The sequence below is a fragment of the Phyllostomus hastatus genome, unplaced genomic scaffold (assembly GCF_019186645.2).
Source record: "Phyllostomus hastatus isolate PE091 unplaced genomic scaffold, TTU_PhHast_1.1 phas_contig_98, whole genome shotgun sequence".
NCBI lineage: Eukaryota > Metazoa > Chordata > Mammalia > Chiroptera > Phyllostomidae > Phyllostomus > Phyllostomus hastatus.
The window spans coordinates 11,916,729-11,930,441 of NW_025333999.1; the positions used below are offsets into that span (position 1 = coordinate 11,916,729).

General features: G+C 45.4%; 1 protein-coding gene across 2 annotated transcripts in view; it reads left to right on the forward strand.

The window, feature by feature from the left end:
- Window positions 1-534: 534 nt before the first annotated feature.
- Window positions 535-13,713, forward strand: part of DOCK5 (dedicator of cytokinesis 5) — a 193,887-nt gene continuing 180,708 nt past the window's right edge. The window contains exon 1 of one of the 2 annotated variants that reach the window (XM_045852821.1): window positions 535-1,030. In XM_045852821.1, coding sequence (XP_045708777.1) covers window positions 988-1,030 — 43 coding nt within the window. In that variant the 5' untranslated portion in view covers window positions 535-987. The remainder of the gene's footprint in view (window positions 1,031-13,713) is intronic. The other variant, XM_045852820.1, reaches the window with a different exon arrangement.

Consider the following 13,713-nt stretch of genomic DNA (forward strand, 5'->3'; position numbering starts at 1 on the left):
GAGTACGGTGTTTTGGGGATACAGGATTTCCAAGTTAGGGCTTTCTAAATAATTTCCCCACCAAGGCTTCCCTAGGAAACTATTTTATACTTCTGAGAAGCCTGTGTCCTATGCATCGGTTCTCCATTTCCCACAAGCCACACGTTCCCGCTTTGAAGGTTATAAACTGTGCAGGAGATCTGTCTGCCCTGGAGTCCGGCTTCCGGCCCTCGTGGTTCCAGTTGAAGTTCCAGGGGGTGGACGCAGTAGTCAACTGCTCATTCATTCAACAACTATTTATTGAGCGCCGCTGAGCACTGGCGGAGGGGGCGGAGGGCGTCCCAGGGGCGAGAAGCAGCTCTCAATTCATTCTAGTGTACCTCAGGTTCCGGCGCGTGCAAAGCCAGCGGACCCCGCAACCGTCGCCCACCCGTGGCCGGTCTTCCCGGCTTGGTGTGCCCAGCGCCCCCAGCGCAGCCCTCCAGACAACCGCGCTGGGGAACCCGCCCCACAGATCCAGTCTCGAAGGGTGAATCCTAGTGGGGAAGGGGGAGAGAAAAAAATAAAGCACAACATCACAACGGCAAACCAGACCCCGGGCTGCCTTGGGAATCTGCGCCAGGAGGAGCCGGAGTGCGAGCCGGCCCCGGAGCCGGTCAAGACCGGGGAGAGCTGGCCGGAGAGAATAGTTGGGGAGCGGAGGCGGGCGGAGGGCGCGGCCGGCGGGAGGGGCCGGGGCGGCGCCCGGAGGAGGGGAGCGCTGGGCTGCGCGGCCGTTCGGCTCAGCAGGTGACTACGGGACGGGCGGGAGCCCGAGCGAATCCCGGGTGGGCGGCGCGGACGGCGCAGGCCAGCGCAGAGCGAAGCCAGTCCGCCGAGCGGGCGAAGTTTGCCGAACATGGCGGAGGAACCCGGGGCGCGCAGGAGCTCGGCGGCACGGCGGCTGGCGCCTCAGGAGTTGTAGCCGCCGCCGCCGCCGCCGCCGCGCTGCTGGGCGAGGTCGCCGCCATGGCCCGCTGGATCCCGACCAAGCGGCAGAAGTACGGGGTTGGTGAGTGCTCCCTAAGTGCGCGGGAGCGGCCCTCCCTGGCGCAAAGTTGGGTGGCGGACGCGGTGCACCGGGTTCGCGCGCTGTGCGGGACGGGATCCGGCCCCCGCTGCCCGCAGGGGCGCAGCCAGGGCTCCACTCCCCCACGGCCGCAGTGTGGAGCGGGTGGGGATCAGAGCCCTTTCACGAAGCCCCGCGGGGGCAGTTACTCCGGGTTTGGGGAGGGCCGAGTGGCTAAAAGTGCCTTTAGCACTTGGGTTCTGGGACGGGCCAAGTTGCTCTCGAACCCAGAACTTAAGCGCTTTGCGCAGTGGAAACGTCAAAGGCGAGGGCGCTCGTCGGTTACTCTGTGGGACCAGCTCTGGCGCTCGCCTCCCTCCTCCCCATAGTGAGGTTTCATTCAGGAGTCTAACCGGCTGAGATCGGCAGAGTTCTGCTCCCTGTTCCAATGCTTTCTGCCCCCCTCTTCTTAGGTTCTCTCTGAAGCTCCAAAGTGAGGAGTTGGGAGTAGAAAGCCGCTCCCTCGCTTCCTCCTAGGGGCTGGGATGCTCATAACAGCTGTAAAGTGAGTGGGCAAATCAAGTTGTGTGGATGTGATGGGAGAGACAGGAAGCGTGTGACACGGGAACGGGGGTGGCGGCCCCTGGGACTCATCCCTTAACGGAGTGTAAGGAGAGGGTCTACCACTGCCTTCTGAACCCCGAGTTCCGTCGCGGAATCAGCCCAGGACGTTGTATTAAGGGAACTGTGACAGGTCCCCTGCTAGGCACCTGGCATTCACAGAGGCGGTGCTGGAAGGCCCCCTCGACCAGCGGAGGGATTGCTGCCATGTTGGTTTGGATTCCTCACAATCGATGGCTGCGCGGCGGGTTTTGATTCAGGTGAAAATCTTGATTCTACTTTTCATCAAGGAGTGAGGTTGCTCAGGTCTTGTGGGAAGACTGCTGTTAGCGGGGCGATGACCAGTGGCAATTAGATTTCGGAGCAATTTCCTAGTATACACAGATAATGTGCTTTGAATTTTATCACTTCCTCTCAGATTCATTCATTTGGCCTCTTTGTAATCCAGTCTAATCTTTTATTTTATTCTCTTCCCCGACCCCATTTTTTCTCTCCTCCCTCCTTGCTAGGGAGAGGTCCCTGAACCTAGCCTGTGCTTTCTGATGGCAAAGTCCCTTTCAGAGATAACGTCTTTAGGTCCTTTTTTAACTCTGTAGCCATGAGTCAGTTAATAAAAGCAAACATAGACTCATATTTACTATGTTATTCTTAGATTGTGAGCCTTTAAGTATATATGTAGTATAATAATAATAATAAATATAATTCATTGTGTTCCCCTATTCCAAAGCCTTTGTTCCACTTAAATTTGTTGTAGGATCCTTGCACTATCCCATGGTTACAACTCAGAAATGGGTGGCTGTGTTTTCTCCTTCCCCACACCACCTGGTCAAGATTTGGTCATGAGGCTTCAGACAGGGACTCATAGGTGACAATCAGTAGCCAGCTGTTATGGAAGTGAAATGCTCTATAATAGATGGGATTCATTTAAAGCATATTGAGCAGTGCCTGCTTGTTAGTTACTGCTTACAAAAGGGTTATCAATTCTAACTTTGTTCAACAGCATAAAAGCTATTTCCAAAACTATTAGGACTTTGGTATAGTTAATGGAAATGTAGCCCCAAAATGTGGTTTCTATTGCGCTAGTCATAGGAACAAGTATGGTATTCCCCTTTTCTCATGATATGTTCTGGAGTCAGGTATTTGGATTGCATTTCCAGGGCACAGGTAGCAAAGCTGCTCCAGGATATAATTTTTTGCTGGCCACAATAGATTCTGATTAATCTGTATTTCACAAAAGAACCCATTGTTAGGACAGATTGTCCAGGAATAAATCTCTGTTGTTTATTCCTAAAGCACATCGTTGTTCATATCTCCTCTCTGCTTGGAGACCTTCCTTGGCCTACGGTTAAAGTCTAAACTGAGCCCAACTTGCATGGTTCCCATAATCCAGTTCAGCATGTCTTCAGCACCCTTATCTCTCCCGGCTCCTTTCATTAACCCTGCAGTGCAGACGCTGCCCTTCTCACTCTTGTGCAATCTGTGCAGAGTCCCTCCTTTGTGACTTTGCTCCCTTGTGCTTCTCCCCTGTGCCGAGTGCCCTCCTACCTTATGCATCCCCAAATCTAGACCTTTGCACAGGGCTCCAATCCCTCCCACCCTCAGATGTGGTACTCACAGACCTCAGACCTCCACCCTTCTTCCTCACCATTCCTGCAGTGGGCCAGACTGAGTTTCATTACGTGGCCTCTCATCCTTGGCTTCAGTGAACCAGGGGGTTATGGCTTTCTGTTCCTGTCACTCAGGAGGTAGACCTGGTGTGAAGTGTCCATTCAGTGACTGTTCATCTTCAGTGTTGAGATGATGTCCTAAAGCACCAGCCTCACTTCCCAATGATTTAAAAAGTTTTCTTCTTCCCCTCTAGGTTTTAGCATCTCATTTCCTCCAGTAAGAGTTGTATTTTGTTCTGTTAGATGGATGACTGAAGGAGAGTCTTCAGCCTGTCTTTCCTTTGCAAGTAAAAACATGAGCTATGCTTCTGAGAAACAAGGAAGCATGAAATAGACGGACTGGTTTAAGTCTAATTGGAAAAATTGGCTCATTGGACTTTTGGGAGGCAATTGTTGTCACTTCTGAGTGTCTGCTAAACAGATTTTGTTTCTGGGTGAAGGAAACCATGTGATGAGCATTTGGAAGCCTTTTAACGACTCAGAACTACTCAGTGTTGAGGGTCGCTCTTCCATCTCACTTTGCACTGTGGGCAGTGAGTCCAGCAGTCTGTGCTCTCTCATGTTATCTTGGGACCACTGTTGGCTGTCTTGGACATAGCCTAGATTTTTCTACAGGGACTGAAATGCAATCTGTTTGTGCTTCCTTAGTTCTTAAACATAGCATCATCGGCTGAATCCTTAACATCAGATGGGCCTGAAAGACCTGTGTGTTATCTTATCAGTCAAGGGCACCAGTAGGCCTGTTCCTTTAAACCCTTGGTTCGTTAGTACCCAGGTGTGAAGTGCTGAGTACGTAGGAAAAAGTGCTCTTCCCCATAGCCCTGGAAAAGTCTTCTTTCTTCCTTCCTATTTCTTGTTTTCTTTTCCTTGATTCTTTCTCTTTTTCTTTGTTTTCTTTGTTCTGTTTGAGCCTATAAACACTTTTATTCACATTTTAAGCAAAAATCAATGATGAATATTCAGATTAGTCTTCTGATTATAGGCACATTTACTGTAAGCCTGCTATTTCTATCAAGAGCAGACGCAGACTGTGTTGATGATGGACTCTTTGCAAAATAATTCATTATTGTTGGGATTTGTGATATGTATTTTTATAATGTAATAACAGGTCATTTGGTGGAACATTGGCTTTCAGTGTTAGCTTTTCAGGCCTTTAGCTGTGCTAGGTCCCATGAGTCTAAAAGCATTGAAGTTTGTAAAGTAAATTTCTCCAGTGCTGGTGTAAAAGCTGAAAGAAGATGCTTTGCTAACTCACTCAGGTGTGGGTGGATGTCTGCCCATTTCCTCCCCACCAGGGCAGCATATTCCAAATACTCCAGCTGGAGGGGTAACAGCTGGGAGGGGGGTCTCAGAAAGCTAAGGGAGGAACTTGGTGCCTGAAAAGATAAATGAGCTTTTACTTTTTTGGTTGCATGACACCTTTTGGCCATCTGGCTAAGCCAATAGACCCCTTTCTCAGAATAATGTTTTTAAGTGCACAGAGTTAAATATGAAGGATTAAAAATAAATCAAGTTGTATTGAAATAAATTTTTGAGGTATTTTCAAAATTTGTGATGTTGTAATATATGTGCTTCTTTATTACTACATTAAAAAACAAGGTCTAGTGGTAGATCTGATAACACCATACTCTGAGTTAGTGATGAGCACATAGGATTTTTTAAGGTGTCTGCAGTAACCATGTGTGATGGGAAAATACCTGTGATCTGTTGGTGACTGTGTCGCTGGTACTGCTGGTAGAACTCTGGTTTCATTGCCTGTAGTCATCATTGAAGTACATGCTGGGTGTCAGAAAATAGAGGAGCACTTTTCCTCTTTCAAGTCATTGGTCCCCTGAATCTGAATGCAGGTTAAGAAGCCATGGCTGAAGATCACACAGCTAAGTAGTTACAGAACTAGGATAAGCAACAACAGAAACACTTGTCGATCATCTGTCCACAGGAGACACTGGGCTGGATATTACACAGTTGTAATGAACTGAAGAAATCCTTGTCCCAGTATATTCATGGTCTAACAACATTGAGGCTAAGAATGGAGAAATAGAGAAGAGTATTTATTAAAGATTTACTATGTGACAGGCGCTGTTCTGAGCCCTTTATTTCATTATGTTCCAGGGACATGTGGGGTTCTCAGAGACACTCTCGAGGGTCGATGAGGTTAACACTCTTTTGGCAATAACACTAAGATGTCATGGACCTGTTTTCATAGTGCCCCCTCATGCATATACAGAATGGTTTCCCAGAGGCCATGTGGAGTGTGATAGGGCTGCAGACTGAATGCAGAAACAGACCTGAGAAGCCAACAGCCTTTGTAAAACGAGATATTAAAGAGATTTACAAATATGCAAAACAATGCCCTCCTCTCTGTGTTTTGTTTAGAAAAGTAATTTTTAAAACATTATCTTTTAACTACAGTTGATATACAACGTTATAGTGACATTTATATACCTTACGAAGTGATCACCCAGATAAATCTAGTACCCATCTGACACCAGACATAGTTATTGGAAAAGTAGTTTTGATTAAAGAAAAATACACACTTTTTGCTAACATGGATTGGGTTTTTTATAGTTAACTTTAACAAGTAAATACTTTTCAAATGTTTCAGCTTAAATTTTTAATATGGTAAATAATTATAGGTGTAACCCACATAAATAAAAGCTCCTTGGAACCGGTTCTCAGTAACCTTTTCTTTTAATGTTCACCTGAGGACATTTTTTTCATTGTTTTGAAGAGTGGGGTTAGAGAGGAAGGGAGGGAGAAACATTGATTAGGATGCAATCCTGGGCACATACCCTAACTGGGAATTGAACCTATGACCATTTGGTCTACGAAATGATACTCCAGCCAACTGTGCCACACCAGGTAGGGCTGAATAACTTTACAAGTGGGAAGGAGTTCTGAGACCAAAAAGTTTATGTTGCTGTTTTACATGTTACTTCATTAAATCGTTGAGATAATGCTGTAATTCTCACATATTGTCCCATTTTCCAGATTAAAACAAAACTGAGGTTCATAGAAGATATATTTCTCATCCATGGTCATAAATCTCACTCCTAAGCCAAACTCTTCACCACGTGTTCCCCAAACTTCAGCTGTTTAGCTGCCACCTTGACCTCTGCCACGTCGAGGTGCCCTTCTGTGGTAGCTTCATACTCACTGTCATGCACATTTGTCTTCTGTATTCTTTTCTACTCACTATTTTTTTACATTGCCTGCATTTTTTCTTTTTTACTTAAAACAATTATTGAAAAAGAAAATCTTACATTCCTCCCACTGAAGGAGGACCAGCATGACTTGCTGTGGAAAGAAGCGATGGTCGAAGTGGAGGTAGCAGAGACACAGCAGGAGTGCACTGGAGCTGGCTGAATGCGGTTGCCTGTCAAGGTCTGGAGGCTTGTGCGCAACCGAAACTTCCTCTTCAGTGTGCTGTTTCCTTCTTTGTGGGAGGCAGTTCGTGCTCTGCAAAGTCACTGCAAACTCTGAATTAGTGAGTACTGAAATTGTGCTCCTAGGGGAAACGCAAGGTCAGGTTCCTTTGAGCCTCTGGTCACATTTTCATCAACTGATCGATACATCCCCTTAATTTATGTGTGTTGTTGTTTAAGGCTTACAGACCTTATTTAGTATGCATTGTTGGTTGATTCACTAACATTGAACTCATGGACAACAGCACTGTAACTCTTGCTTGAACAAAGCTTATCTATCATATATATACTCTCCATAAGGCACATCACAGCCTTTTTGTACCTAGGAACTCTAGACAGCACTTTAGCGCTGTGCTTGGGGGCCATTTTAAACAGCAAAATCATAAACTAAAAGCACAAAAATGAGAAAAATGTGACACTAAATAGATGGCAAAAAGGACACTTGAATACAGAATGAGAACTGAAACAAGAAGACAGAGCCCTGACCAGTGTGGCTCAGTTAGTTGCAGCATCATCCAATGGACTGAAAGATCTGGGGTTTGATTCCTGGTCGGGGCACATACCTGGGTTGCAGGTTCAATCCCTGGTGGGGTCAGTGCGGAAGGCATCTGATCAATGTTTCTCTCTCACATGTCTCCCCACCCTCTCTCTCATTTCTTACTCTCACTCTCTTTATCTCAAATCAATAAAAAGTCCTTGGGTGAGGATGAAAAAAAAGGAAGGATAGTGTCACCTGGTTCAACCTCATCTGGGAACTTGCATGTCATCTTTGCCTGTTTGTGCATCTGCAAATGAGCTCGAGAAACCAGGAGTGCTGATTTGGGGGTTGCAAGTGCACTGTAGCCAGTGGGGGCATTCACACACACAGAATCCGTGAGGGTCAGCCATCTTGGTTAGAAAGAGAATTGAACATGGGGTCATTTTCTTGTATGGTTCAGGTCTCTGAATAATCCCTCCTTAAATCCTTTTGAGAACCCTCACCAGTCATACCACTGTCTTTGTCCTGCCTGCCCATACCTCTCCATGTCTGTCCTGTTTCCTCTGTTCTCTTCATATGGTCTCCAACGGTCCTATGTCTTTGTTTGTGTCAGCTGTCTGTCTTCCCAGACTAGGTTGTGTAGTTGTGGGGACAGGAATGTCTTCTTTTCATCGGTGTGCCCAGCCCTGGGAACTGCAGGGCTCACTGTCAGTGCTTACGCTTACGAGTCAGTGATGAAGGGATAAACAAGTGGGGAGCCTATCATCTACCTAACTCCTTTGTGTCTGCTGCAGAGTTTCCAAGCAGCAAGGCAAAGAATCATTTAAATAATAGAATAGATTTAATGAGTTGTTTATGCAAAGGATCTTGTAAACATTGAAATCTTGAATGTTGCATTATAACACAGGAAGGGAACAAGGAGGATTTGCGTTTTCTTTTTTTTTTTTTGGCATCTGTGAAAGCTTCATGGAGGAAGGTGTGTTGTAGCCTTGGCTCAGTGGGAAGAGCAAAGCTTGACCACGGTGGCAAATGGGGTTTAGGAGGTTCTGAGTCATTGGATTAGTGCTGTGTTCTGCACAGGAGCTGGGAAGGAAAGGAGATGCCACCTCACGGAAGCAGCAAGGCATTTCAGTTCATTTGTTGCTCCCCGTGACCGACGAGGAGTTGTGCTGCCTTAAAATAAACATGTATATACTCTGTACAGGATAATGACAGAAGAAAGGTAAATGGTCACAAGGAACGTGGAGAAGAAAAAGTAATTTAGAGGACTAGCAAGGAAGGGGCTTGGGAAAGGTAGTAGTTACTCAAATTTTAGTTTGTCCAGATTTTCAGAAGCCTTTCTGTGGTGGTCAGTCTGCCATCATGTTAGCTGAAAATTAAGTTGATTTGTGGTTTGTCCTCATCTGACTTTTAAGAGACAAACCAGGGTCTAGGAGTAAGGAATTCGATCTCACTGCAGTGAATTTTTATATGAAGCACAATTTTTTCAGCATCTAGTTTATTTCCAGCAATGCTGTACAATATAATTGCATTATAATTATAACTGTACATAAATAGTATTTAAGTACTGTGAAAAGAATTTAAAAAGGAATGTTGGTCCAATTCTATTAGAACTCATTTCAGTTCTTTGCAATGAGTTGTAATAGAATTGGACCCGTATCCGTGGCCTAGGAACTTGGCTAAGGTCACATGGCTTGTCCTTCACTAGATAATTCAATGGAGGGAAATACAGTTTTCTCCTTGACCTGACAGGTAAAATCACCCATGATATGCCTGCTCTCTGTGGGCATTAAAGGAGGTATTAAATCATTTGGGAGTAAGGTGCCTTTGACATTGGTTTGTAAGTAGCCTCCAGCATACCACAATGTTTCATTTTTAAGCTTAAAAAAGTGCTTTTGAGATCAGGCTAACAAAAGACTTTGAGGCTGAGATTTGGGTGAGCAAGGAAAAGCAGAGGATGGCTGTGTTCATTTTGTTTATCTGAGTGATGATGCTCAGGCTGCGTCCTCTCTCCGGCCAGGCTGGGGGTCAGGCTCCTGCCAGGGATGATCTGAATCGCTGGCAGCCAGTTCCAGAGCAAGAGACAAAAGTGGTCTTTGTCCTTGACACAAAGGTCTATGTCACTGCCAAGCTGCTGCTGTTCAAATGACTTGATGTTCCTGGACCCACCTTTCCCGTTTGTGTCATTTTCTCTTACATTTTCACACCTCATTAAACTGTGTTTAACCCCTCAGCTTCCCTCTCTGACTCCTGGGAGTTCATTCTTTGTCTTTTTAAACAACTCCAGGGAAGGAAATTGCAGCAGAGACAAATTCTTTGAAAATAGCTCTTTGCTGACTCACCCAAGGTGAGTAAGAATGCTTCCTGCTGACTAGTTTGTTACCTGGGTACCTGCAGCAGGATGTGCTATAGGAGCCTGGAACTAGATAGAACTTTCACTCCCCAGCCTTTTCTCCCAGGAACCACTTACAAGAATGTCCTAAGGCTCAGTTGTAGAAATCTGACAGCTTTGCCCTTTAGTGTACAGAATCATGAAATATTAACAGCAGATTCTGTAAGCATCACCTCTTGGCTCACATCCTCATTTTATTGCAGAAATATGCCCTGGAGATATAAAGGGACTTACCGAAATCACACAGCCAGGAGCAAACTGGTGTTTCAACTAGCTGTCTTCTAGATGCTTCATTTCTCTTTTTAACTCTGGAGAGAGCACACTCCTTTATCACGATTCCTGTAAGTCTGGAGAGTGAGTCCTTCCACACAGCCTGGGGGAGGGGGAGGCCTGCCTCTGCCTTCCCTGGGTTTCCTCCCTGTAGAGGTTTTGTTATAAATAAAATTGGCTATTAAATCATCTTCCCTCCCTCTCTAATTCAGACTTAATTGACATATATTCATTTCAGGTATACAACATAAGTATTTTTACATATGTGGTCAAATGATCACAGCAATAAGTCTTGTTAATATCAGTCACAGTTACAATTTTTTCCTTTTAATGAGAACTTTAATGAGATTTACTGTCTTAGCAATTTCAAAGATACACTACATTATTATTAACTGTACACACCATGTTGTACAATACATTGCATCCCCAGGACTGATTTATTTTGTAACTGGAAGTTTGTACCTTTAGACCAGGGTGTCAACCTCATTTTCACCGGGTGCCACATCAGCCTCGAGGTTGCCTTCAGAGGGCTGAATGTAATTTTAACTCCTTAACAGTTAAGGAGTAGTTACATCATATAGTCCTAAAATTATTTCAGCTCTTTGAAGGCAGCTGCAAGGATGATGTGGCCCCCCGTGAAAATGAGTTTGACACCCCCACTTTAGACCCTCTTCACCCATTTTGCCTGCTGAACTCCCCTTGGGCTTTAACAATTTGTTCTCTGTATCTATGAGTTTGGAGAAATACCCAGAAGTAGAATTGTTGGGTCATATGGTAGCTCAATTTTTAATTTTTGAGGAACCTCCATACTGTTTTACATAGTGGCTACACCAACTTACATTCCCACCAACAGTGCACAAGGGTTCCCTTTTCTACACTTCCTCACCACACTTAATATCTTTTATCTTTTTGGTGACAGCCATTTTAGTAGGTGTCAGGTAATATCTCGTTGTGGTTTTGTTACTGGAAAGGGGACTAGGCCCAGGCCGGCCTGTAGCGTTTGGGTTCTTGACTTTGTGTAGGAAAGATACTGCAACATGAGTCCAGGTGATTCTGAGAGGAAGTTTATTAAGGCTGGGGACAGTGAGACAAGGAAGGGCTTAGGGTAAAAGAAGCAATAGGAGAGAGCCCAGGCCAGGCTGCTGTCAGCTCACTGGGAAGTCAGAGGAAATGGGGCCTTGGAGACAGTGTTCTGGGGTATAGGAGTAGCCCAGGGTGAGCTGTCCCTGCCCATTGTTCCTACGGTTGCAAGTCTCCTGGGGACCATTAGACTTTAGGATGCAGGCTTGTGGGGGAAGAAGAGGAGGAAGGGAAAGGCACAGGCATACTCCAGGAGGGAGAGGGTTTTGGGGGTGGGAGGGTAGGTGAGGGTATGTGTGGGGGGATCCTAGGGGAACCTCTCAGTAGAATATTCATCAACTTTTCCAGGTATGTCCTTTCAGGGTCGGGGTCTCTGCTGATTGGTCATTAGTCACTACATGTGGTCCCGGTGTTACCTACCTGGCTGAAATACAGCTGAGTGAGGCCCAGACATACTTACCTCCAGGGCACAAAGGTCTTGGGGTCGAAACCACATGACCAGTGATAGGTCAGGGGAAGAAAGGCCACCCTGGGGACAAGAGCCTTGTTTTCCTAGTTTTGCACGTAACTAGGCACCTGGGGCTTTCCACCTGGTGACCTTCTGCACTGAGTGTAAACTGCTCAGCCAGTGTGTTCAGCTGTCTGTCTCAGTTTCCCCATTCCACTTGCCAAGGGATTTTCTTAGCTTCTTCCTGTTCTGTCCCGGTTTTGATTTGTGCTTCCACCATGCTTAGTGATGTTGAGCATCTTGTCCTGTCTATTGGTCATCTGTGTGTCTTCTTCAGAGAAATGTCTTTAGATTATCTGCCCATTTTGTGATCGGTGTATGAGTTCTTTTTCTTTTGGTGTATGAGTTCTTTATGTATGTTGGATATTAACCCTTACAGATACATGATTTATAAATACCTTCTTCCTTTTCGCAGGTTGCCTTTTCATTTTGTTGATGGTTTCCTTTAAGGTTCATCTTCCCCTTTATCAAGAGTTCTGGGCAGGAAGTTTGTTTTGGAGGTTTGAGCCTGCAAAGTGGAAGTCATGCTGTGGATTCCATGGTGGTTACGTGGTCTCAGGCCTGCTACGAGGCCACTGATCACTGGGTATCGATGTCGTGTCAGTTGCAAAATTAGTTAGTGGTGCGACAGTCTCTTGATATCACGGCGTGTTTGAGGAGCAGTGTCACTGTGGTTTACAGAGTGCTGAGGGGTGAAGGAAAGGTCATGTGTTGATCTTGAAGGATGACCTAGAAGTAGGAGAACTTTGGTTTATTCCGTAGACCTGTATTTTGAACAAAATGGCCATATTCTCAAGACTTGACCTGGGAGAACTTCGAGTCAGAACTTCTTGTTGCCAAGGCAGATGCAACTCCTGTTCTGTTCTCTCCAGTGGAACAGAGGGCTTGATCCCGGGGAGGAGATGCTGCCTCACCTCCTGCTGAGACAGACCCCCACCCCCAACAGGGGCACTGTCTCTACCTGGTTTCCAGATAGAGCTGTAGCAAATTGCAGGCACCTGTGCTCACTATTTTTTAATATATTTTATTGATTATGCTATTATAGTTGTCCCATTTTCCCCCTTCACTCTCCTCCACGCTGCACACCCTCTCCCACCCACATTCCCCCTTTTAGTTCATGTCCATGTGTCATAAATTCTTTAGCTTCTACATTTCCCATACTATTCTTGCCCTCCCCCTGTCTATTTTCTACCTACCATCTATGCTACTTATTCTCTGTACCTTTTCCCCCCCTCTTCTCCTTCCACTGCCCTGTTGCTAACCCTCCATGTGATCTCCATTTCTGTCGAGCTGTTCCTGTTCTAGCTGATTGCTTAGTTTGTTTTTGTTGTGGTGTGGTTGTTAATAATTGTGAGTTTGCTGTCATTTTACTATACATGTTTTTATCTTCTTTTTCTTAGACAAATCCCTTTAACATTTCATAAAATAAGGGCTTGGTGATGATGAACTCCTTTAACTTGACCTTATCTGAGAAGCACTTTATCTGCCCTTCCATTCTAAATGAAAGCTTTGCTGGGTAAGCGATCTGGGATGTAGGCCCTTGCCTTTCATGACTTGGAATACTTCTTTCCAGCCCCTTCTTGCCTGTAAGATCCCTTTTGAGAAATCAGCCGACAGTCCGATGGGAACTCCTTTGTAGGTGACTGTCTCCGTATCTCTTGCTGCTTCTAGGATTCTCTCCTTCATTTTTACCTTGGCTAATGTAATGATGATGTGCCTTGGTGTGTGCATCCTTGGGTCCAACTTCTTTGGGACTCTCTGAGCTTCCTGGACTTCCTGGCAACCCATTTCCTTTGCCAGATTGGGGAAGTTCTCCTTTATTATTTGTTCAAATAACTTTTCCACTTGTTGCTCTCCCTCTTCCTCTTCTGGTACCTCTATAATTTGGATGTTGGAGCATTTAAAGATGTCCTGGAGGTTCCTAAGCCTCTCCTCATTTTTTTGAATTCTTGTTTCCCCATTCTTTTCTGTTTGGTTGTTTCTTTTTTCCTTCTGGTCCACTCCATTGATTTGAGTCCCAGTTTCCTTCTCATCACTATTGGTTCCCTCTGCATTTTCCTTCATTTCACTTAGCATAGCCTTTATTTGTTCATCTAATTTGTGACCAAATTCAACCAATCTGTGAGCATCCTGATCACCATTGCTTTGAACTGTGTATCTGGCTGTCTCTTCGTCGCTTAGTTGTATTTGCTATGGAGCTTTGATGTGTTCTTCTGTTTGGGCCATTTTTTTTTTTTGTCTTGTC